Raw genomic sequence first — 22630 nt, forward strand, 5'->3', positions numbered from 1 at the left:
CGATACATCGAAAACCGAGCTTTAAAATGACGGGGGATTCTGATACCATCTCGTTCGCTAGTTCATCTCATTTTAATTACATCTGCTTATGAGACTACTTATTTATTATTCACCGTCCGCTTTATATCCAGCACCGTGTAGCGGGGGAGGTTCTCGGCAAGCAACGGGCGCGAGTCAGGGTACACCCTGGACGGGACACCAGTCCATCGCAGTCTGTGTTACTCCCTGCTCTCGGTTTATTGAACACAGATTCTAGGAGATCGGGAAAGCTCCGACATTGCCAAAACTTTATGCCATTGCATCTTTGGGCTTAAACTGTCCCAAATTTCCATGTAGAGGCTAAAAATAAAAAGTTGACACCTGAAAGCTGTGGCTATTATTTTATATGACTTACAAAAGCCAAATTGAAAAAATGGACATACATTATATTATTCTGCTAAATGAGGGAAAAAAGACTCATCAGCTGTTGAACAAACCAGGACAAATCTGTTCCTTGTAATTTTTTTAATGAACCTTAATTGTTGTGATTTAAAGCTTCTCTGTGTTCTACAGTCCGCAAAACCTCAGGTTTATCGTTCCTAATTTCAGAGATTTTTCCTCTATACAATTCAAGAAAAGCCAATACACAGAATCTTGACACGAGAAATCTTTTACCAATTGAGATTTACAGACGGGGAATGTCCATTTAAATCACCGCAATTCAGTGTTGTCCAAACAGGCTGCACTAGTACAATGGGGGGAGTATTTAGGGTAACAGTCGGCTGAAGGCCCTCTTCAAAACAGCCGTCTTCCCCCGACACAAAGGTCTAGTGGAGGCCTCCCCAGCCCCAGTCATCACTATCCTGGGGTCCTCTGACGTCGGCCGTACTTTGAGCTCGCAGTAACCTCATTTCTGCCTTCAGCGAACTCCTGGCTCGTGTAAACAGACCTCGGTTCACCGCTTTCAGATTTAAAAAACGTTACCAATTTAATCCGTGAAGTTTTACAGTTCACCTGCTGTCCCCAGCGGGTTAAAAACGAGCCGTAAACAGTTAGAGTTGAGTTGAGCAGATGAAGAAGACCGCGCCCGGCAGCTGTCCCCATCGAAGCGCCAGGATCAGGCCTCTGTCTCCTCGCTCGGCTGCTGGTCCTTCTGGTGCTCCCTATGCCTTGGGGCCCCCTTCTTCCGGAACCCCTTCGCTCTCTTCTTGGGGTCCCCGCCGCTGGACGTGAGCGCGATGTCCGGGAGCTTCCCAGCAGCCTGTGCGCTCTTGCCCTGCAGGAAGTCCTCCTTGGCCATGGGCTCAATGATGGCGCCCAGCTGTGTGACGACTCTGGGGGCCGTGATTTTCTGGACGGAGCGCTGGGTGTTCCAGGTCTGTCCGACCGGCATGCGAACGCTGCGCTCAAACTGCGTCGGGTTCTCGAAGGGGAAGGGCAGCTGGGCGACCTGCGGGGCACGGCAGAGAGAAACCTGAGGACAGGCAGCAATGCGCCACACACCTGCGGAAGGGCTCGTCTTCATCGGTTTTAAAAACTTCACGGGGGGCCGCGGCAGACTCACCTGGTGGGCTGCGATAGAAGCGTCTCTCTTCTCGGAAATGATGACGTCAGGAAGGTTCCGGTCCTGTCTGGGTGGGGGAGGGGCCGCTTTGATCCGGAACCTGCAGAGGGCGAGACAGGGGGCAGCATGGGATACTTGTGACGCTGAGCTCTGGGAGGAAATAACCGAATTCCCAAAGAGTCAGGGAATGTCAACCAGAGCCCACAGATATCCCCCAATGTGCTGATGTTTACAGACAAAGCAGTGTTGATGAGAAGTAAAAACAAATGGCAAAAATACCCACGGCATCTTCACCATCCATCGCTTTTCAAATGTTTCTCAATTGTTAATAGGTGCAAAGTAATAAAAAATTAAACTAGTTGAAGAAATTATGGAAGTAAAAGAGACGCAAATAACCGACAGATGCTGTAAAAGGTCAGGCTCCAGAACAACAGAGAAATTCCAAAGAAATCCCCGCTCGGGAGCCGTTGCCAGACTGTGACGCGGCTCGCAACCCACCTCCTGCTCTTCCTCTTGGAGGGCTTGAGGCCCACGCCGCCCCACTCGCCCCAGCCCGGCAGGGTCAGGTCCACCACCTTCGGCCTCGACTCCTCCGCCTGCCTCCGCTTGTCCTTCAGGAAGTCCGAGATCACGTCGTCCGCCGCAAAAGCCTCCTTGATGATCATCTTCTGCACCTCCTCACCCTTGTCGAGGAAACAGATGAACAGCAGCTGTCGTTTGCCGAGGATCCCAGTGAAATCATGGATGTGGCTTCGCTTGACACTACGAGAACACGTCACTATTTCTTTCTTCTAATATTATTATTATTATTATTATTATTATTAATAGCTTACACTTATATAGCGCTTTTCTGGACACTCCACTCAAAGTGGATTGCTTTACAGGTAATGGGGACTCCCCTCCACCCCCACCAGTGTGCAGCCCCACCTGAGCCTTAATACTCAGGCAGAGTAGCTCCACACAATCAGATACTCAATGATGATCAATACTTATCCCTGTGCGTAACCTGCGTTCAGGGGCTAATTATCTGGGAGGTTTACATCAAGGCATCTTGGTCTTTCAGGACCAGGTCACAATTCTTCCCGTTTTCATCCTTACCTCCTCTTCCTCAATGGCGGTGGGAGCAACCGGAACCTGGATGACTTTGGCTTCCTTGGTCAGCACCTGACTGAGACTGATCACCTTCTTTTTCTTTTTCTTGACCTCCTGCCCTCCCTCGTTCCTGCCCTCGCCCTCCGAGCTGGGACCCGGTGCCTTGCACTCCGGCGCCGGCCCATCGGACTCGCCCGTCACCCCCTGGCTCAGGAGGTCCAAGTCCTCCAGGGTCTGGACGCGCATCAGCCCTTCATCCAGCAGGGGGCGCTGTTCTCTCTCCGCTCCCTCGTCGGCAGGCGGCGCGCTGTCCTCCCGCCTCGGCTTCGGCGTCACCCTCTTTCCCGGGGGCTCCCGCCTGCCTCCCACCAGCCTCTGAAAGAGGCTGTTAAATTCCGAAACCTCCTCCTCCTCCATATCCGCCTCCTCGCTCTTCTCTCCTGCAGAGTTTTCAGAAGAACAAGTGTAGCAACACAACACAAGTAAGGCCATACGCAGGATTCGCAATGAAAGTGGAACTGCTGTAAAGCTCTTCATTGCCATATAACAGAGAAGGTGATCAGCATGCTCAGACTTCAATTTAAGATAAAAATTCTCAAGCAGAATTATGCATTTAAGTCATATGCTAATAAAATCTAGTTCTGAGTAAATAAAATCAAACCTGCAACAATCACTTCTCTATATTGAGAATATCCAGCGTGTCAACTGGCAAGCCTTACAGCAGCACCTGGCACCTCAACACCCTGCACTCCTCTCCTCTCCTCTCACTCCTCCTTGGCCTCGTGCGCCCCGAGTGCACCAGCGCCTGTTACCGCACCGAGGCTCCTGTGGAGAGCAGACGCTGCACGCCGCCTCCCAGCCAGGCGATCCGCAGGGCGTCACGGGCATGAGGAGCAGCTTCAGAGCTCGCTGCTCGCAGCACAGCCAGCCCATGTGCTGCAGGCCTGGACGCCCAGTGGGCTGCGTCAGCACTCCTCACCTTTCTCTGGCGGCAGCAGCTGATCTGGACTCTCAGCCTCGCGTAACTGGCGCCTCTCCTCGAACTCCCGGAGGAGCGCATCCTCCTCTCCCTCCTCTTCCTCTTCCTCCTCCTCCTCCTGCTGTTGCTGCTGCTGCTGCTGCTGCTGCTGCTCAGCCTCTGCCCTCTCCTCTGCCCCCTCCTCTGCCCCCTCCTCTGCCCCCTCCTCTGCAGCCGGCTCCGCCCTCAGCTTGCCCATCAGCCAGGGGTTGGAGGGGTCGGCCGCCGGCTGGGCGTCGTTCACGAAATCCGGCACGGCCTCCGCCTCGCCTGCCCCCTCCTCCTCCTCGCTGTCCGAGGGCACGGCCAGTTTCTGCGTCAGCTGCTTGTTCATCTCCAGCTGCTGCTGCATGGCTTTGCGGGCCTGGGAGAGACACGCGCCGGGCGGTTAAGGATCAGCCTTCGCCCCAAACAAGAAAATCCGACAAAGAGCACGCGTTCTCCATTGCAACAGGTCACCGGGCTGGTAAAACACCCTGAGGATGCGAACACGGCACTGGAGAGACAACTTCACACTGCAGCAAGCGAAGACCTGTCGGGTTTGACAGCTCGAGCAACACTGGTTCCCCATCAGGTACCGTGCTGACAAACGCCAGAAACAACCGTCTGCTTTATTGTACCTTTGACAAGAATGTACCCTGAAATGAAGATCTGACGACGTATTTCCAAAAAATACACAACTGTATAAAAGGGCGCAAACCATCATCTCGGATGGAAGAGTCAGGCAGATATATTGATGATTTTTATCCACAGGCTGTCTTTACTGGAAGTGAACACACCCTCACTCCAGACACACCCCCGAGGCGCCCCCGCTTGCTCCAGCCCACCGTGGACAAGGCTGGTAGTGTGCGGCCTGCTCCCCTCTTGCCTCAGGGCCAAGCCTCGGGGTCCCCTGTACCCCAGCGGGCACTGCAGCAGCAGCCCTACCACGAGCGGGACTCACCAGGCGTCCCAGTGGGAGTCAGCCTTCGGGCTGAGCCTCTGCAGCCGGCCTCGCTGCCAGATGTGCACGAGTTTCCGCCTGCAGAACTGCGAGCCGCCCCTGTCTGATTGCTGCCCGATTCGAGGGCAGCTGCGTGTGCAGCGGATCACTGACAAGCAGGGCTTACCTCCTCGTCGTATTTGGCCATGATGGCTCTTGACTTGGCCCACTTGCCGCTGTTCTGGTGCTTCAGAGACATTCGCTCCTGCATGACAGGTGAACAAACACATGTCCCGCGTTACTATGGCAACCCCTCCACAGGCATCACAACGTTAGGCCTACTGAACATGACAGGCACCTATTAATGCTGGCGCTGAATTTACTGGGGTTTTGCACAGAGAGAAACAAAGCTCGAGAAAGGGACAGAATTCATCTTTCACGCGTATATTCGAAGAAGTGAGAAGAGGAGCTACTTTCAACCAACAGAAGAAGAAAAAAAAAGACTTCTTTGTAGTCTAGAAATAGAGGATAAAACATTCCTGTTGGGACAAAACACCGTGAATTATACCTGTGCACCTCAAATAAAAACACCTCCAGGTATATTTGTGGGAATATCAGAAATTCAAATGGATCCTCTTTCAGGTGAACACAGTCCAGTAGAGAACTGTTCCCCTCTGCACTGCAGCAGGATGTCTCTGTGGAACAGGACCACCCACTCACCTTCATCCTGGTCAGCTCCATCTTCTTCAGCTCCTCCAGCGCAGCTGCGGGGTCGGTCTTGCGCAGCTCTTCAAACTCCTTCAGGACATCCTTGCGCTTGGATTTCTTCAGCACCTTGTGATACCTGCACCACACAGACCAGCACCCTGAGGTCATGTACCCTGTGCAACATTTCTAGAAAACTATGCCTGATCAGAGACGTACCTCCCTTATTCTACCCATAGCCACATGCACAGTGTCCGGCCCACCTTGTCCACTTGCTCCGTCCGGTTGCTCCGGTATCCCCCGTCTCTCAGCCCCATGACGGCTCCACACATGCCGCTCCCCTCCCCCAGCCGGTGACACGCAGGCGCCCAGACCAGGCGCACATGCTGTCTCCCAAACAGCACTAACGCCTCTCCAAATAAAAACACGCTCCCTCAATCTGTGCTACACATTCCTAGAGCCTACAGACCACCCACTTCATCTAGCCATCATAAACCTTGTGCCAACTGGTACACCCCCCTCCTAGAGCTGCTGGCTGCCAAGCCTGAGTACGCGTCTCTGCCTTTTTTTTTTTACAGTGCACAAGAAGACATTCGCTCAAACGTCGTCACCCAGGAGGCCGGCCTGGTTCTGCACACAGATGGCGAGAGACTGTCGAGGTAAGGAGGGAGCTCTCACGTTTTGCTTTTTATCTTCTTCTCCCTCTTGGTCTTGGCCTCGTAATAGGACTGGAGGGCCCGGGCCTTCTGCAGCTCGGCACGATGCATCTTAGCCTGGGAATTTCAACAGGCAGCGGATTAAATGGGAGGGAAAAAAAAAAGAAGAAAATTAAGTTGACATCTTTTGCAAGCTTGCTGGGTTCAGTCACCCTTTTTCTAGTCTGGCAAAGGGATTCAGCAGCAACAGAACCCGGTGATCTGGATATCAGCACATGAGAGGTGAAGAACCGGGCTGGAGCAGCTGGAATACGCGAAAGCAGAGATCGCTCAGCCAGGAAAGGGAGGGTCACAACCTCAGATGACCAAGGGGCCCAGGTAGCATACATGCTCACCAGTGCACCTCAGGACACCCAGTCGGCACACCCTAGGACAAACACCCCAGAGCCTTGTCTTGTGCACAGCGAGGGGGAGCACTCCAGACCCCCTGGGTACCGGTGTCCCAGACAGTCATCCGACACTGCGTGATGTCTTACACTTCCATCCACATGAGCAAGTGAGCTGGGCGGCGGGGCCTCTCCTCGCTTGCAGTGTGTCCTATGTTCGTGTAAACTTGTAAAGTTCCTGCGTGTGTGTCTGAGAGAGAGGGAACTCCCGGTGCCACCTTGTGGTGTGAGCTGGAAGGGTTAACCAATGAAGCCAAGAACAACCTGACATGCAATATAAAATTATATTCCGATTTAAATGTTACCGGTAAACTCTGGAGTGAAAAAGTTAAGGCCACATTGCTGTGCTGGCTACCTGTGTCTAGGGACATAGTTCATCCTGAGCTCTCAGCTGCCAGGCTGAATAGTGTGAATTAATTAAATCGATTAATAGCGTTATTAGTTTTACTTTATTCACATCCTGCATTTGCGTGTGAGCTCATGTATGTATAGTTCTGTGCTTCGCTATTTTCTTCCTTTTGTGCTCTTTCAGTAAAACAGGCTGCTGTCCTCAAAAAATGTACAAATCCTTCCTGCTCAACCCCTTCAGCACATATCAGCATCGAAGGCCTTGATCTGCGATACGGACTCCCATGCAAACGTTAGTCCAGTCAGGGTACCAGCCTTTTGACGAATGCTAGTATGCGTTCATGGGCTTTTGTCTCAAAAGCATGTCAAGCGAGATGCAGCAGGTCAGAGCGTGCAGGAAGTGTGAGAGGAGCTGCCTCACCTCCTCCAGGCTCATGGCCTTAAGGGAGGCCTGCTCGTGGGGTGTCAGCACAGGGCTTGTGATGGGCTGCAGGTTTTTGTGCAGGAGGCTGAAGATCTCCTGCTCCAGGGGGGTCCGTGCCTGCAACACACAAACACCAGCGTGAGGCAGACCGGGGCTGGAGAGCTTCCCCCGAGATCTGTCTGCCCACCCGCCCAGCACACATCGAGCGCCCCCCGTGAAAACCCACCTTCCACCCAGCCACCACCTGCTCCACGGGTCGCGGGCCGGAGGGCTCCTGGTTCAGGGGGAAGACCAGCTGCTCCGCTTTCCGGTTCTGGATCACCACGTTCTTCCAGCGGGACACATCCTCCCTGGACTTCTTGTAGGCCACAACTCTCTGGATCTGTGGGAAGGCAGGAAAACAGTCACCCTCCCTGAACCCACACTCCAGGAGGGCAGATTTCACAACAGGAACAGCAGCCCAGGAGCTTCACCACTGCTTGCCAAGAATGCAGCCGTGTAAGACTTGAGAAAACATCCTTGGCAAACTGGGTCAGCAGACTTTGAGATGTCTATAAACGCAGAGCATCAGCTCTACACTCATACCCCAAAGGTGGAGTGTCATATTCTTCAAGGGCTTTTCATCAAGTCCTTCACCAGAGCCTTTTTACTGACTTTCTGTTCCTCGTGCTACTGGGAGATCTGTGCTCTGCCCCTGCTGGGATTCGATCCAGGATGCTCCTAGACCCAGAGCTCACACCGCCTAGACATTCCCTAGACAGGCTGAACTCCGCTACGGCAAAGGACCAGATCCTCCTCCGTGGCAGAGCTCCACACTGCCGGGGTTTCAAGAAACTGACGCCATTTCTGTAACAGGCTGGGTACCAGTGACCTTGTCTCACTCGGGCACACCGGTGCTCATAGCAACAAGCTCGTGCAGAGCCAGTATTGGGCATGCAGGGACGCTAGCCTGGCGCAGTGCTTCTCGTGTGGCACAGTGGGGCATCTTCCCACGGCAGTGCCAGCACAGCGCCTATGTCGCGGATCTCTTACCTTCTGGGTCTCCTGCTGGCTCAGGGGCAGGTCCAGGGTGGCCTTGCAGTTCTGCAGGTTCCTCAGCTGCTTCCTAGTGCGGGAGATGGAGGGCCGGGCCTGCTGCATGGTGCCGAGCAAGTCCGACAGATCGATCTTCTCCCCGGCACCTGAGGAGGACAAAACCACAGCAGGCAACCTGGTCAGACGTCCAGAACCATCACCAGCCCCACCCCTGAGCCCATCGCCGTCTCAGCCCACACTTTTACAGATTCCTGCAGGTCCCAGTCAGTGGGCCAGAGGCCCCAGACCTTATTTAAAAGTAGGCACACCTGAAGAAGGCTCCACGGCCGAAACGTTGTGTTCTCTTTCTTCTTTTTTTCAGCATGGAATAAACCTATTACTTGTTCCTTTGCAGCCTACGCACGCTGACGCAGCTACCCACCTGAACTACTAATTTAAAAGTGCCACCTTGTTTCATCCACCCCGTCTTTCATGTCTCACCCATCTCGGAGCCGCACTAAAGTTTGGAATCTGGTGTGATCTTTATTACTTCCTTGCATGGATATAGCACTTTTCATCCCATAGGATCCTGAGGGACTGTACATCCAGCAAAGGACCCACTTCATCCACTACTGAAGTGCGGGTCCACCAGGGTGACACAAAGCAGCCATTCTGTGCCAGCAGATCAGGAGGAGATGTAAGAAACTGCTTCACCAAATACATTTAGTTGGGTGGGAGCGATCAGGCCCAGAGCAGAATTTAACCAGAACTCCAGAATCAAGACCACTACTCTTATGGACAGTGCCCTGGGATCTCTAATGACCAAGCAGTCAGGTAGCTCGGTGCAATATCCATCTGTAGGCATCTCCAACTGCACCTCCAGTCATCATTTCTGGGCTACTGGTTTGGAAAGTCAGACCCAGAGAGAATGGTGCCACCTACTGGTACACCTTAGTCGACTTTCCAGAAACGACTGACACACACAGACAGAAAATCTGGTGAGCTAAACCTGCCAGTTATCCTATGAGTTTTTTTCCCCACTACCTTCTGTCAACTTTGAACAGTCAGTGGGTTGACTCTAGTGCAGAAGGTTTTCAGCAGGACTCCAGCCTCCTGTATATGCTAGTGGGATGTAATGCTATAGAGTGTAGAGGCACACTTACCTTCTGCACTGACAGCGAACTCTGACACCTGCGCACTCGCCTCTGACCTCTCGGCGAGCTTCTTCCTGTTAAGAGAGGAAAGAGAATCAGCTGCGCTGGCCCAGTGGACACAGCTTTCCCTCTACTGGTGCTGTGTGACTGCAGACAGTAGAACACGAGAACAGCCGGAAACAAGAGGAGCTCATCTGGCCCATCCAACCCATTCGGTGGTCAGTACCCAAATTAACCTGAGGCCTCATCCAGCTGTTTCTTGAAGACAGCCGGGGTATCAGCTTTCACAGGAAGGCTGGGTAGCTTGTTCCACACTCCCACCACCCTTTGGGTCAGGAATGCCTCCTAATCTCAGTTTCAAGTGCACTTGCCCCATACTTCCTGCCTGTGTCCCGTAGTCTGCGATTCATTCGATACTGAAAGACGTCCACTTGATCGATTCCGTTGATGCCTTTGAGGGTTTTATTTTTCTAGGTTTTGCCCCGACATTACGCCGGAGAGCTGTCTTTCGAAACCTGGCACGACTGCTGGCCAGCCCCTGCCCTCCCGGCCCCCTCAAACCCACCTTTTCGTCCCGTCCAGGGAGCCGATGGCCTCCAGCAGCTTCTGGTGCTTCCTCTCGTCGTCACTGCGGCCCTGAAACAGCAGCACAGGCGCACGTTCGTCGTCAGCTCAACCGCCCCACCGGCCCGGAAACTCTCCCAGCGGGAACATCCCGCGCCAGGCACACGGATCCACGTTTCCCAAAGGAACGTTAGCTGCTTCACCCAGCAGCCAGCAGGCTCCCGATGGAGAGACGTCAACCCCATGGGAACCCCAGACACAAAAGTGGACCCGACACAAACATATCACTGTTCAGACAACGCGGGATCACGCTTGGTTCTAGGCAGCCACAGCATCTCCTAAGTCAGTCATTTCATTGGGCAAGTTCAACACACATTCCAGTGCTCACTTCACTTTTAAGGCTGCCTTAAAACCCTGTCATAGGGACTACGGCTGTCCAGGCGTAGAACTGGACAGTTACACTCACATTTCCTAATGCAAAAGGCACCACAGAAGGAATCCACTCCCAGCCCACTCCGAGATCTCGTCGTCTTATAAAACACTGCACTGCTCTAGCAAGACAATGACCAAAGAGTACTACTCGCCCTTACCTCATCCTCGCTGGCACTGTCGGCGTGTTCTGTCGGCAAGAACTCCTCTTCGACTACGGCGGGAGCTGCGTCCCGCTGTGAGGCTTTTTTCTTACTGCGAGAAATATAGAAAGTGTACATGAATTTCACAACACCACTGTGCTCCGAGGACAAGAGCACACCTCTGCACGGGGAAGTACTGCGGTGCTCGTTTTAAGAAATCAACCGAATCAAGATCTGGAAGAAGTTTAAAATCCCATCAACAATGATACAACCCATCCGATTTAACATTAGCACTACGACAACCTGTTAATACTCGGTAGCAATATTGAAGGTCCTACAATTATAAACCTGAATGTTTATTTTAGCCTCCGATACAGCTCCTTCACAAGTCATCGACTTATCTAGCCCAGCGCTCGGACACCCACTCAACCCAGACGTGTAATTAAATTACCAATATCCAACTCTCTACTAACAACACCTCGTTTATTTTAATCCCACCCTTGCTAACCTTGTTTTAGAAGCAGTTTCGCCACTTGCAACTTTTCGCTTCTTAGCCATGTTGACTGTCTGCCGAACGGACCCACGTGTAGCACAAGTGTCGTATTCCGATTTCTTCAGCTGTTCCGACATACTTTTATTACTGTCGTAAATTTTCACCACTGTAGTTGCACACTAGAAGCAGACTCGTTTCACCATAGAACCTTGGCTCACATACATGTTGAATATTTATTAAATATATTTCCATTCGGTGACATGTGTATAGTTTCAGAGTAAACGAAAAAATAAAACTTTGAGTGTCGTTTTAAAACAAACTACATTTCCCATGAGCCTTTGGGTCCCACGCCACGGTCTCGAGCGAAGAGGAAGTAATGTCTCCTGCGGGAAGAGTCGCTTCCTGTCCAAAATGGCGAGTACGGTGGTGGCCGCTGCTGCAGCAGCGGGGAGAGACCCGGCGGTGGACCGCTCTCTGCGCTCCGTCTTCGGTAAGTGAAACGGAGATGCGCGTCCGGCTCTCCCAGCTCCCTGTATTCTGGGCAGAAATCGATTAGCGAGCGGGCCGCTCCAACAGTTTGCCTCTGTTTTAGCGCAGGACGTGTGATTAGCATCCCTTAGTGTAGCCGTCGCGTAAACAAACATCGCATCCTTTTAAACAGAGCGGTTTTACGGAGCTCCAGGCGGTCTGCTATTGTAACTAACTCTGAGGCCGTTGCCATTTGGTATCCGTCGGTGGTATTGATGGTAACTCGGGGAATATGACGATGCGAAGGCACGACCCTTTGTGCGACACCCCTGGGGTTCAGACTGCTAGCCCGTGAAGACGGCACAGTGGCCGTGCTGTAGCTCATGCTGGCTCGTCTCCTGCAGTGGGGAACATCCCTTACGAAGCCACCGAGGAGCAGCTGAAGGACATCTTCTCTGAGGTCGGCCTGGTCGTCAGTTTCAGGTAGGGGACGTGGCTGGGTCTGTGGCTCACCGGCATTTCACCTGTTGGTCTGTATTGAGATGGTCAGTTTCTTTTACAGCACTCTGTGGACAGTACAGGGATAGTAGCTCGTGCCGGGTCAGTATTCCCACATTCAGGCTGAGACTGGGCTAGGGCTACACCGGGATAATATATTCCCTCTGGAATGGAGATGGAACAGGATAAAGGCAGAGTTAAGCTTAGAGCTAGCTCTTAAGTTTCTTTGTATGTGCTGTGAAGGTAAATTACCAGGTTAAAGATGAATTAAGCGCAGAGGTTTACAGAGGTAAGACATTATGGGGGTTAGGACGAAGGTTAGACTTTCTGGATAAACTTTAGTTGAGGCTGGGTTGTTTGAAAATAGCTCAGGGTTGAGGATTGGGATCTTGAGGTCAAGAGTGAGTGAATACCATCCCTGCAGGCTCAGCGGTCTCAAACGTCTGTACTGTTCTATTATGAAAATGGTACTTTTTGAAAACCTGTGTTAGGGTTAGGGCTGCGTCTGATACCCTTGAAGGAGAGGAGCAGAAACTGTCGGGGTGGTAGGGGTGGCGCTGAGTCTCTTCCAGATCGGACAGTAGACGGGGGGAAGACCAGGCTGCCTTGGCCCTGTAGACTCTACTTGTCTCTCCGGTGCCCCAGGTTGGTGTACGACAGAGAGACGGGCAAGCCCAAGGGCTATGGCTTCTGTGAGTACCAGGACCAGGAGACGGCCCTCAGTGCCATGCGCAATCTGAACGGGCGCGAGTTCAGCGGGCGGGCCCTGCGCGTGGACAACGCCGCCAGCGAGAAGAACAAGGAAGAGCTCAAGAGTGAGTATGAGGGATTTTAGACCACAAAAACAAACAAAAAACAAGTTGTGCACCTGCTCTGTTTTCACGCCCTCAACGTGACATCCTGACCTTCGAGCTTGTCGTGCAAAGGGCTTTGAGGGGGACGTGACCCAGCCATTCCGCTAATGTGCAGGAACGTTGACATCTTCTCTTGAAGGTTTGGGCACGGGTGCCCCCGTAATCGAGTCCCCTTACGGAGACCCCTGCCAGCCTGAAGAGGCCCCCGAGTCAATCAGCAGGGCTGTGGCCAGCCTGCCCCCGGAGCAGATGTTTGAGCTCATGAAACAAATGAAAGTGAGTAGAGTGGGTTTACAGCCCCCCCCCCCCCCATCACAAGATCTCGCTGAAGCACACTTCTCACAAAGGGACCTTGTTAGTTCCTCGTAATCCTCACTTGCTTAGTATCACTAACTCGCTGAACATTGGCAAGAACAAATTTAGTAAGGTGGAGCACAGACGGTTTAAAACTCATTTTCATACCGTGTTACTGTACAGTTTTACAGATTGCTTATAGGCATCCCAGGTTACCGCTGAGCTCCGTGAGGAGATGAGCAGCCACATGTAGGCAGGGTTCGGTGGACGCAGCATGAACCAGTGTGTGGCTGCCGTGTGTTTTCCAGCTGTGTGTTCAGAACAGCCCCCAGGAGGCCCGGAACATGCTCCTCCAGAACCCTCAGCTGGCGTACGCCCTGCTCCAGGCCCAGGTGGTCATGAGGATCGTCGACCCAGAAATCGCGCTGGTAAGCGAGTGTGGGTGAGCACAGGGCTTTCCTCAGGAGGTAACAGCAGCTTCGCGTCTTGTTCATGTGGAAAGGACCCTGCCTGGGGTTCAAAAGGGAAAATAAATCTCCATATTTGTCATGGAGGATTAATAGCACTCTACTGAAAGGGATTGGAGGAACAGTTTTTTCAATAAAAAGCAAAATGCATCCCTGTTTTCTATAATGTGGTTCAAGTCTCCAAAAAAAGATTAGTGTAATTGTATTGCATTTTTAGTACATCTGGGAGTATTTTTATTTTTCTCTCCAGGTTCTGCATTTCCATGGACACTCTGCGCTGTGCTTGCATCTCAGATCCTGGTTTTCTTTGCTAATGCCCTAAGCAAACAGGTTCACGAAAATCTACATTTTTTGCAGAAAATGCTTCACCGCCAGGCAGCACTCCAGCCCCTGATTCCCAGCAGTCAGGCTGCTCAAGGGCCACTCTCTAACCAGGCTCTGGTCCAGTCCAGCGTCCCAGTGTCCCAGCCACAGCCCATGGTGAGCCAGCCCTGCCGTAAATCTGTAAATCTGCTGCTGCGTTGTGCTCAGAAACTGAGAATTTTATATTATTTTAAATAGTACAAATTTGAATTTTTGGGGGAATAAATCAAGCTCTCTTGGTTTTGTCCATTTTGAATGCAGGTTTCAATCGAGGTCTGTGCAGTTGAAGTAAAAGTACCCAGTTTGCTTGTAAACTTACTCATATGTTTCCATGACTGCTGAGGCTAAGTGCCACTTGCTGTTCTGTTCAGGCTGGCATGCATGTGAACGGAGCCCCCCAGATGATGTCAGCCCCTCAGATGGTGAGTGGAGTCGCAGGACAGGTCCCTGGCCAAGGCCCTGTGGTTCCTGCAGGTGAGGACGTGGTTTTGAGAGAAAAAAGTGGACCCTTATGCATGACATTGCTTCAGGTTTCTTAGCACACAAGTGCCGATGTTGTGCTACGACTGGAATTGAGAGCCTATTTCCTTGAGAGCTCCAGAGCGCTTTCATTTTAACTCGGCTTTACATTTTAATTTTTTTTTAATTTTAAAATCAGACTTTAAATCTAACTCCTCTTGTTGTAGTTACTTTAAATCATAGAAGTATAACACACCTTGAAGGCTAGTTTTTCTGTGCCCTCTTGAAATCAAGAGTCGATAAAACAAGAATGGTCGAATAATGACCTTTATCGATCAAGGATGAGAAAAATGTGAGCCGGGTCTCACAATCGGACTCTTCTGGGTATATTTGCATATTCTTATTTCTTGTCCCGGGCATTTCCTGGGAAAATCCCATTTAGCCGTCTTCCAATCCATAACCTGACAGAATTGGTGGTGTGAATCTAGTAGACCCCACTGGTATTTTAAAATGTTCTGTATCTTTTTCCTGTCCATCTTTGTTGTCTCTTCTTTAGTCCCTTATTGGCTTTATTACCGTTAGCGCAGCTGTCGCTGAGCTGGGTTTATGCACTCAGACCTGCGTTGCAGCTGGACTGACATGCTGTCCCCGTTTGCTTTGGACAGTTGGGATGCAGCCCCAGATCGGCATTCCGCCAGGAGGACCCGTACCCATGGATCGGGGCCAAGGTAGCGTGCTTCCGTTTCCCAGGAAAACGTATTTGCCGTGTACTGTTGTCCCCGTGTGCAATCCAGAGTCTGTGATGTGAGCTTCAGTCCTGGAGAACCTTCCCGGGTAGAAAAAGAATGGAAACTGATGAAACTGCTGGAGAACATGGACAAATACCTGGCTTGGGACTGGTTGAGAGTCCATAAAAGTGTGTTTTTCACTGTTCTCAAGAAAACGGATGTTTCCTAAAATTAAATATTGTGAGGGGGAGGGGGGAAACAATTTTCATGCTCTTGTTTTGTCCGATAGGATTGTTTTAAATATTGTTTAAGAATGCACCTAGCTCGTACATTAAGGGTATTTCACTGCACAGTTATAACACGTTATTTTCAGCTAATCTTACTAAGACCTTCTTTACTCTGAGATCTTCCCTAATGCAAGCCCTTGTGTCTTGTTAAGTTTCCTGTGGTAAGTATGAAGCTGGAATCCGTGCTCGTCTGTCGAGTGGCATTGCTCTTTGCTTGGAGTTCTCCATTCTTATCTCTGTGCCTGTGTTCCGCTTTACACTTGGGGCTGAAATGGGGGTGATTGTCTTTCTTGTCCTCATTTATTTGGCTTTTCTGTCTGTCTGTGTTGGTACAGCTTGTGTCCACTAAGGGGCACTACAGCCTCACAATCTGCAAGAAGTACAGCACCAGTTACAGGACTGGCTCACGGCAGCAGCATTTGCATGGGAAAATATAACTTTTATGCCCATCACCTGAGTGTGCATGGGGGAAATCTAGGAGTCTTTGGAAACTTCAGACCCAAGTGTTAAGTGCTACCTGGTATAGGTGAGCCTCAGGGCTGAGCCCTTGTGCCGTTTGTTCATAAGCTTTGTTTCCTGTCTTTTATTTCCTGCTGACCCAGGAAACCTTCAGCATTCTCCTGTAGGATCCTCAGGGCAGGCTGCACTCGAACGGCCACAAGGTACCCTCAGTAAAGTCAGAGTCTGGCCAGAGCAGCTGGGCTGCTGGATTCAGATGCTGGAAATAACACAAGACTCTGATTAAAAAAAAGAGAAACTTTCAAAACCTAAGCTAGAATAAGTGTTTTCAGCAAGGTCTCGATGTCTTCTAATTATCAGCATCAGGCTTCTTTGTTTTTTATTTGGAAAGATTGCATGTGGCAACAAGAGTAAATATACTTTGCACACTTCTGAAAGTCCCTACCTCTTGGTGTACAGTTACTGTAGTGCAGGTGTGGTGAGTAGTTTCTGCACAATGTACCCCAATTATAGCCATTGCAAAATGAGGAGCGTAAACTTGGTCTTTGTGGCATTTTGAAAGTCCATTTCTGGTTCCCTAAAATATTTTCCCCCAAATTTCTTTTTTACATAACTATTGAATTGGAACCGGTTCATTATTTAATGATTTTATTCTGCCTCAAGCCACAGGTTATGCTTTTCTAGTTTGCTCTTCGACAGATTAAATCTTAGGCCTATTGTTCAGTCAAGGACTTGGCAGTAATATTTGTTGTTTTAGGTTTGGAAGACCAGAAGTGTTTGATTTATGAATACCCCTCATTTTCACAGTCTTTCCACTTGATGTCAGTCAGCTGCGCATTTGCTTGTTCTGGTCTGCGATTGCGTGCACGTCTTTGTCTGGTCAGTCAGTGAAAGGAGTGTCGGATTAACACACAGCCGCACTGAAGATGAATTCCTGGTTGGCATGAGTGTAGCTCAGACCTGGGAGTGAATTATTTGGGGAGCAAAGTCTTCAAGATAACCTTGCTACTCAGCGGTTTTAGGTGGAAATACAGCATGTTTTTTTCCCTATGAAAAGATCTTTGTAGAACTTTTTACTCATTTTGGTTTCAAGTGGATTCCCCCTCATCAAACGTTTTTTTTCTGTTTTTGTAGTGAAGCTCTGATTCAGTTAAATTCAGCACAGCCTCGTTTGATTTTGAAGGGCAGAGACTCTGTTTGGGGTCCTCTTCGTCGCGCCAAGGTTTCTTGTCTTGAAATGGAAGCGGTCTGTATTGCACGGTCCCAGCTGCAGATCTGAAATAGAACGAATCGCCACGAGAGACTCCACAATCCCAGTACATCGCCCACTTCTGAAGGGTTTTGTTTAGCAGAAGAGAAATGTCATAAAAAACATAACTGAAAAAAACTGTCCCAGTGAGGAAGTGAGGAATACTTTGAGTTTCAGCCCGTGTAATTTAAAAAAATGTAAGTAGCCATCCCAGTCCCCGTGGTAGACACAGAAGCACTGATGAACGTGACACTGTGTAGAAATTAATCAATTTGTGCATGTTTCACTTGAAACAATGACAGAAGGCAGAAGCATGTGGACTGGCAGGGAGAAGGGAGCGCCTGTGTTTTTGGGAAGCGTGCAGTCTTCTCTGTGCAATGTGCTTCTTCCCTCCCTCCTCCTCCTCCTCCTCTCATGCCACCTTTGTGTCAGTGCCTCCATGTCGTGACGTCTGCCGTCTTGCCTCACCCTGCCCGGGGTGTCTTCCGGCTGGTGCCCTCACCCTGCCCTGTCTTGTGTGCTCCCTGCAGTGCCCATGACGGACCCCAGGGCGCCCATGCGCGGAGGCGTGCCCCCCGTGTCGGCTGTGGTGGCCCCACGAGGCCTTCTGGGTGATGGCCCCAACGACCCCCGAGGCGGCACGCTCCTCTCCGTCACGGGCGAAGTGGTGGAGCCCAGGTGAGCGGGCGGCCCCTGTCACACTCTCGGGGTTCGAGCTGGGGGGCAAGCAGGGGAGGGATCAGTGCCAACGCAGAGCTACAGTCCTCTGTCAGGGGGCTTCCATCGAAGGCCGCTGAGCTTTGAGGTTATTGAGAGCCAGGTGCTGGGATCCGTGGAGCTCTTTCGATCCCTTCGCACACTGCTGAGGATTGGGGTGCCCTTTTCACTCACCGTGTTACCCCATGTGTGTGTGCTTTTCAGTCGGGGGTTCATGGGGGCGCCCTCGCACCAGGGCCCGCCCATGCACATGACCCACGATGGCCGGGGGCCCCCTCCAGACATGCGCGGGCCCCACGACATGAGGGGAGGCCCCATGGGCGAGCCCCGAGGCATGATGGGAGATCCCAGAGGGCCCATGATGGATCAGAGGGCACCGCCCATGGAGGCCCGAGGTAAGAGCCACAGACAAGACCTCGGACACCTGCAGGCATAAAAAGAACGAGTTATGCTCTTAGACAGATCTCATTTCAGATTGGCTTTGCCGTCTTTCGGTTTTACATTGCGCATTCCATCCTGGGCAATATCGAAATTACTCAGCTGGCATTTTGTCAGGAAGCCATAATTCTGTTTACCATTAAGTATTTCGAGACATTTGCAATGTTGCAATTTGCTCCTCTGTTGGCCAGTAATTAGGACTACATTAAAGTTCTTGGTATTTTTGTGAGCGAAAAAGACTTATTGCTTGAAATGCTATTTTGTCGAATGTTAAAACCACAGTGGGGGTGGTGAAGTTTACAAGATAGCAGTCAGCTGCAGCAAACAGGTCGCTGTGTCACAGATGTGTGTTTCCAAGTTCAATCTTTGTAAGGCCAACTTCGGACTTTGTTTGAAGGCAGGCATTTCGTAACCCTGTACTTTGTTTAGCTCCAATTGCTGGAGGTCGTGACCCCAGAGCGGTGGAGGCTCGTAGTCTTGAAGCCAGGGGCCCCGTTCCAGCCCAGAGAGTTCCCATGGCAACCGGAATCCAGGGCCCAGTGCCCCACACCATGGGAGCGAATGTGCCCCAACCCCAGAGACAGGTACACCCCTCCTCCTCCTGCTGCTCCTGCCCTCCGCCCCACAGAGGCACCAGTGGGCCACCGAAAAAGGGTGCTTAAAGTGAAGTTTGAGCCATCTCTGCTGAACAAAAGCCAGATTAGTGATGTGTTGAAGGCTGCTGCGATATCCCCACCATGAAGTCTCATTCTACTGGTTTATTCATTTTTTTAGTAGATATTTTATTTTGTACTTATTAATCTTTGGTAGCAAAAAAAAAAGTGTCAAGGTTCTGAAACTTTAACTGGAGGGGTTTGAGAGGCTTTAGTTTTCTTGTACTACCTTAAATGTGATGAAATGGTAGATAATGTTAAAAAAATTCCCTTTTTCTTTGTGGCCTTGTTGGTTATTAAAGAGACTAAACAATTACAGAAATAACCTCACTTACCACCCACACAGACTAAAGAAAGAACAATCCCTTCTTTATTAGAGCATGTCAGGAACCAGGTTAATTTCCTTGTCTTTACTGAAATACCGAGGTTTTGCACATTAGGCATGACCCAGCATAGTATGAGGGTGTTTGACAAAGCCTTAACTTTCTGTTCAGGTTCAATTACAGTAAAGTGAAACAGAAATGCAGATAGACATGTCTGATAATGTCGATCTACTGCAGCATGTTTTATATGAAGGTTTTGTTTTTGTATTTTCATAGTGCACCCAAATGTCAATGCAAGAGATTACTTGCTAGCAGCTGTGACACCGTTTTTTGAATGCTTTAATCCAACTGTTTTCTTGCTTGGCACAGAACGCTTAGTTATATTTAAGTTACAGTAGTGTGGCAGCCACAGTATGTTCAGTTTCGCGAAACGGATGTTTGCGCCCTGTGCAAGAGGTCAAACGGCCGGTTTAACAAGCAGGCAGCTGAAAGTTCACATGGGGCCGTGGCCAGGAGGTCACATGGCCCCTGGGGCTGGACGCGGGCACGCTTTGGTTCTGGAGGGGCTGTCTTTGGCAGCAGCAGCTCGCTGCCAGTGCCTCCGGGCTGACCTGTGTGGCTGTCTCCCAGCAGGCTCCTGGCGTCCCTGGTGTTCCTCAGACGGGAGGCTTCAGCCCGGCTCAGAACCAGGTCACATCCCAGGACCACGAGAAGGTACCGTGTGGGGGGGGGGGATGAGGGGCTGGGCCTGGCCGCTGGGCTGGACAGGAGACTGTAGGACGTATAGTTACCTGAGATCCAGCACTGATGAGAGCAGCTGTTCAGTCAATGCATCTTTTTTGGCTTATTAGTAGGTTATGGATGCTAATAGCCCTGTCAGCCCCTGCATTTGGAAGAATTCTAGTGATTTCTTCCACAATATACAGTATTTGGGCACTCTTTGTCTGGAATGCAAGGTTACCGGAACAGAGAAGTGGTATGTCTGCATTCCCTGCTACACGGAAACAGAAACACAGGTATAGCGTTTGTCCACACCTGTTCCTTTAGCGGAAGCTCTTCAGGTGGGGTAAGAATGAAGTGGAGGAACTGGAATGACGAGCAGCTCTGGGGAGTAGTAACTCAACCTTAAGGAACTTAAAAATAAATTGATTTTCCTTCCTGAAACGGATAATCGTGACAGCTGTGGTGGAGTCCTGTGGTCTCCCCGAATGCCCGTTACTCAAATCTACTGTCTATGTAGTTTTCTCCAACTGTTACAGGACTTCTGTGACTCAAGATCCATTGTTTGCTTTACTATGTGTTTCCTGAGCTGATGCCCTTGACCATTACATCGTGTGTGATGTTTGCAGATAAGTTTCATGTCGGCGTAATCAAAGGAAATATCTGGAGCCAGATCATGAGTTTGCAAAATCAACTGTCTCTCCATGGCGTGCGCTTTATGCCGAGGGTGGTTGAGGGATTTGTGCCGACCATGAGGTCTGACCTCGCGTGTGTCTCTCTCTGCATGGCCAGGCTGCCCTCATCATGCAGGTGCTGCAGCTGACCCCGGAGCAGATCGCCATGTTGCCCCCCGAGCAGAGGCAGAGTATCCTCATCCTGAAGGAGCAAATCCAGAAGACGGCCGGGGCGCCCTGAGAGGCCGTGCCCCCGGCGCGCAGGGAAGCAGGGAGCCGAGAGGTGAGGTGGCGGGTCAGGAGCCGTCGGTGGCGCAGCTCCGCTGCAGAGCGAGCTGAGGCGGCCCCAGAATAAAATCACTGCAGCGGAGGCAGGGCCTGTGCATGCCTGCATGTGGTGGCTAGGGAGTGAGATCAGCAATCCAGGCGCCCTTCCAGATAAAACCACACTGTCATTGTTTTTCCTGAAGAGGGAGCAAAATTGGTTTCACTGAGGGAAAAACCCAAGTGGTGCGGAAACTTTTTAATGGTGTGTTGGGAGAGGTGTATAGAAGGTAGTCTTGTTCACTCTGACCTTCAGTTTGGATGTGTTGTTTACAACTTCATCATAAACTGCACAGCTCACTCTAGGATTGGGCACTGACGAGCTAAGACGACATTGAAGTTACATAATTATGTCTGCCTTATCTAGAAAGACAGGCCAGATTCCGGAGACAGGCAGGTATGTAAATCAAGAGCAGTAATCAAAGTGAATCAGCTTTTGCTTATTTGCAAAACCCCAAATGGTTCCTCATGAGCGCATGTGGGCATGTTATTTGAAAATGATAATTGCAGTGCCCCGTTTCCTCATGAGGAATCTGGTCGTTGTTGCAGAGAGAGCACATTTCAGCCCCTTTCTTCCTGGAACACCTTTGTGTTGGTCCTCTTGTTGGGTAGAAAGACTTTTGAACGAAACCATTTCCCTGTTTTTCAGTTCTTGGCTTTTCTCAGAGGCAAGTTTCTCATTCTTCACCTGGACAGCAGGTCGGCGAGGAGTCATCTGTACACCTTGAGATCCTGAAACAGGACTTCAGTCTCATTTTTGTAATTAAAGTTGTTTTTTGTTAGATATTTTTATTGTCGGTGTCTGTTCTGATGTCCTGGGAGGGCGGGCTGGGGCAGTGCCAGTCTTGAGTCAAGAGAAGGCGAGCAGGTCAGGCCCAGAGGGGAAGCGAGGAAGAGGAAGAGCTCTCTTAAATGAGAAATCCCAGAAAGAAATGTGAACGAAAACTTTCCATCTCGAAATAATTCAGCTGAAAACGTGGTGCTAAAACACATTGGGTGGTATTTGAATAGCACACTTTTATGATGCGGAGAATTCAAGAAACAAAGTTCCTAACATGTGTGTCTTGACATTGTGTCAGGCTGCATATAGTTCAAGAGCAGAAACAGGATCCTGCTTCCTCCCTGCCCAGTTCGCAACTGCCATTTGAGAGCCCTGCCTGTCGCACCCTGGGCCACGTCGGCCACGAGATCTGATTTTGGGATACTGTGCGGCTGTAAATAAGATCAGTGTAGCTCGGCGCTTCCCTGTCATTTTTGATTTTAAGGAATTCTACGGTTAAGAGGAAGCAGTTCTTTGCGCTCTGTCCTGTGTGCTCCTGGAGTCTCCGTGTGGGACAGCCCCGCGCTGCAGGAATGTGGATCGGTCCTGCCAGTCTCCCCGGACATCTTAGCTCTTGCTCTGCTGAAGCACAGCTGCGTGATAGAAGATCGACGATGCCATAGCCTGTCTACTCATTGAGCGTGCTGCCTGAGCTTGTGGTTTTCCCCCCATTTTGTATTTCAATAAAAAAAAAGAAAAATGCATTTTTCTATGGGTGTTTTTAGACTGTGGTTTTGAGGGGCTGTGGGACGATCGTGCTCTTGTGTTATGGGGTGAAAGAGAGTGCGGTGAGTATTTCTCTGAAACAGATTGAAAGCTCAGTTTGTTTATAAGGATCTCAAATTATTATTTATTTCTAAAGGTGTATTTAGCCTTAAGTGGCT

At 50.6% G+C, this 22630-nt stretch overlaps 2 protein-coding genes across 4 annotated transcripts; one reads left to right on the top strand and one right to left on the bottom strand.

Annotated features, from left to right (window-relative positions):
- Positions 1–633: 633 nt before the first annotated feature.
- Positions 634–11105, bottom strand: LOC148654135 (U3 small nucleolar RNA-associated protein 14 homolog A). Its single transcript, XM_088597423.1, has 15 exons — positions 10967–11105; positions 10477–10570; positions 9888–9958; positions 9332–9396; positions 8187–8335; positions 7381–7536; positions 7152–7271; positions 5959–6053; positions 5296–5419; positions 4763–4840; positions 3615–4017; positions 2642–3075; positions 2042–2226; positions 1544–1643; positions 634–1429 (listed from the first exon to the last, which is right to left on the bottom strand). Exons 1-15 carry the CDS (start codon positions 11086–11088, stop codon positions 1097–1099), a joined length of 2529 nt encoding a protein of 842 aa, XP_088453549.1. The 5' UTR covers positions 11089–11105; the 3' UTR covers positions 634–1096.
- A 182-nt stretch (positions 11106–11287) lies between these two features.
- On the top strand, positions 11288–22450 carry cstf2 (cleavage stimulation factor, 3' pre-RNA, subunit 2). Of its 3 annotated transcripts, none has more exons than XM_088597425.1 (15): positions 11288–11441; positions 11824–11902; positions 12563–12732; positions 12911–13047; positions 13374–13493; positions 13890–14012; positions 14267–14369; positions 15020–15082; positions 15972–16031; positions 17608–17755; positions 17999–18189; positions 18662–18816; positions 19839–19922; positions 20721–20885; positions 21576–22450. In XM_088597425.1, the coding sequence occupies exons 1-14, from the start codon at positions 11363–11365 to the stop codon at positions 20841–20843; spliced, it is 1635 nt and encodes a 544-aa protein (XP_088453551.1). In that variant the 5' UTR covers positions 11288–11362; the 3' UTR covers positions 20844–20885; positions 21576–22450. The 3 variants fall into 3 exon arrangements, with proteins under 3 accessions (XP_088453551.1, XP_088453552.1, XP_088453553.1); XM_088597426.1 differs by having other exon boundaries at positions 19842–19922; XM_088597427.1 differs by lacking the exon at positions 15972–16031.
- The last annotated feature ends 180 nt before the right edge of the window (positions 22451–22630 follow it).

The sequence above is a fragment of the Lepisosteus platostomus genome, chromosome 10 (genome assembly GCF_059453375.1).
Source record: "Lepisosteus platostomus isolate fLepPlt1 chromosome 10, fLepPlt1.hap1, whole genome shotgun sequence".
Classification (NCBI taxonomy): domain Eukaryota; kingdom Metazoa; phylum Chordata; class Actinopteri; order Semionotiformes; family Lepisosteidae; genus Lepisosteus; species Lepisosteus platostomus.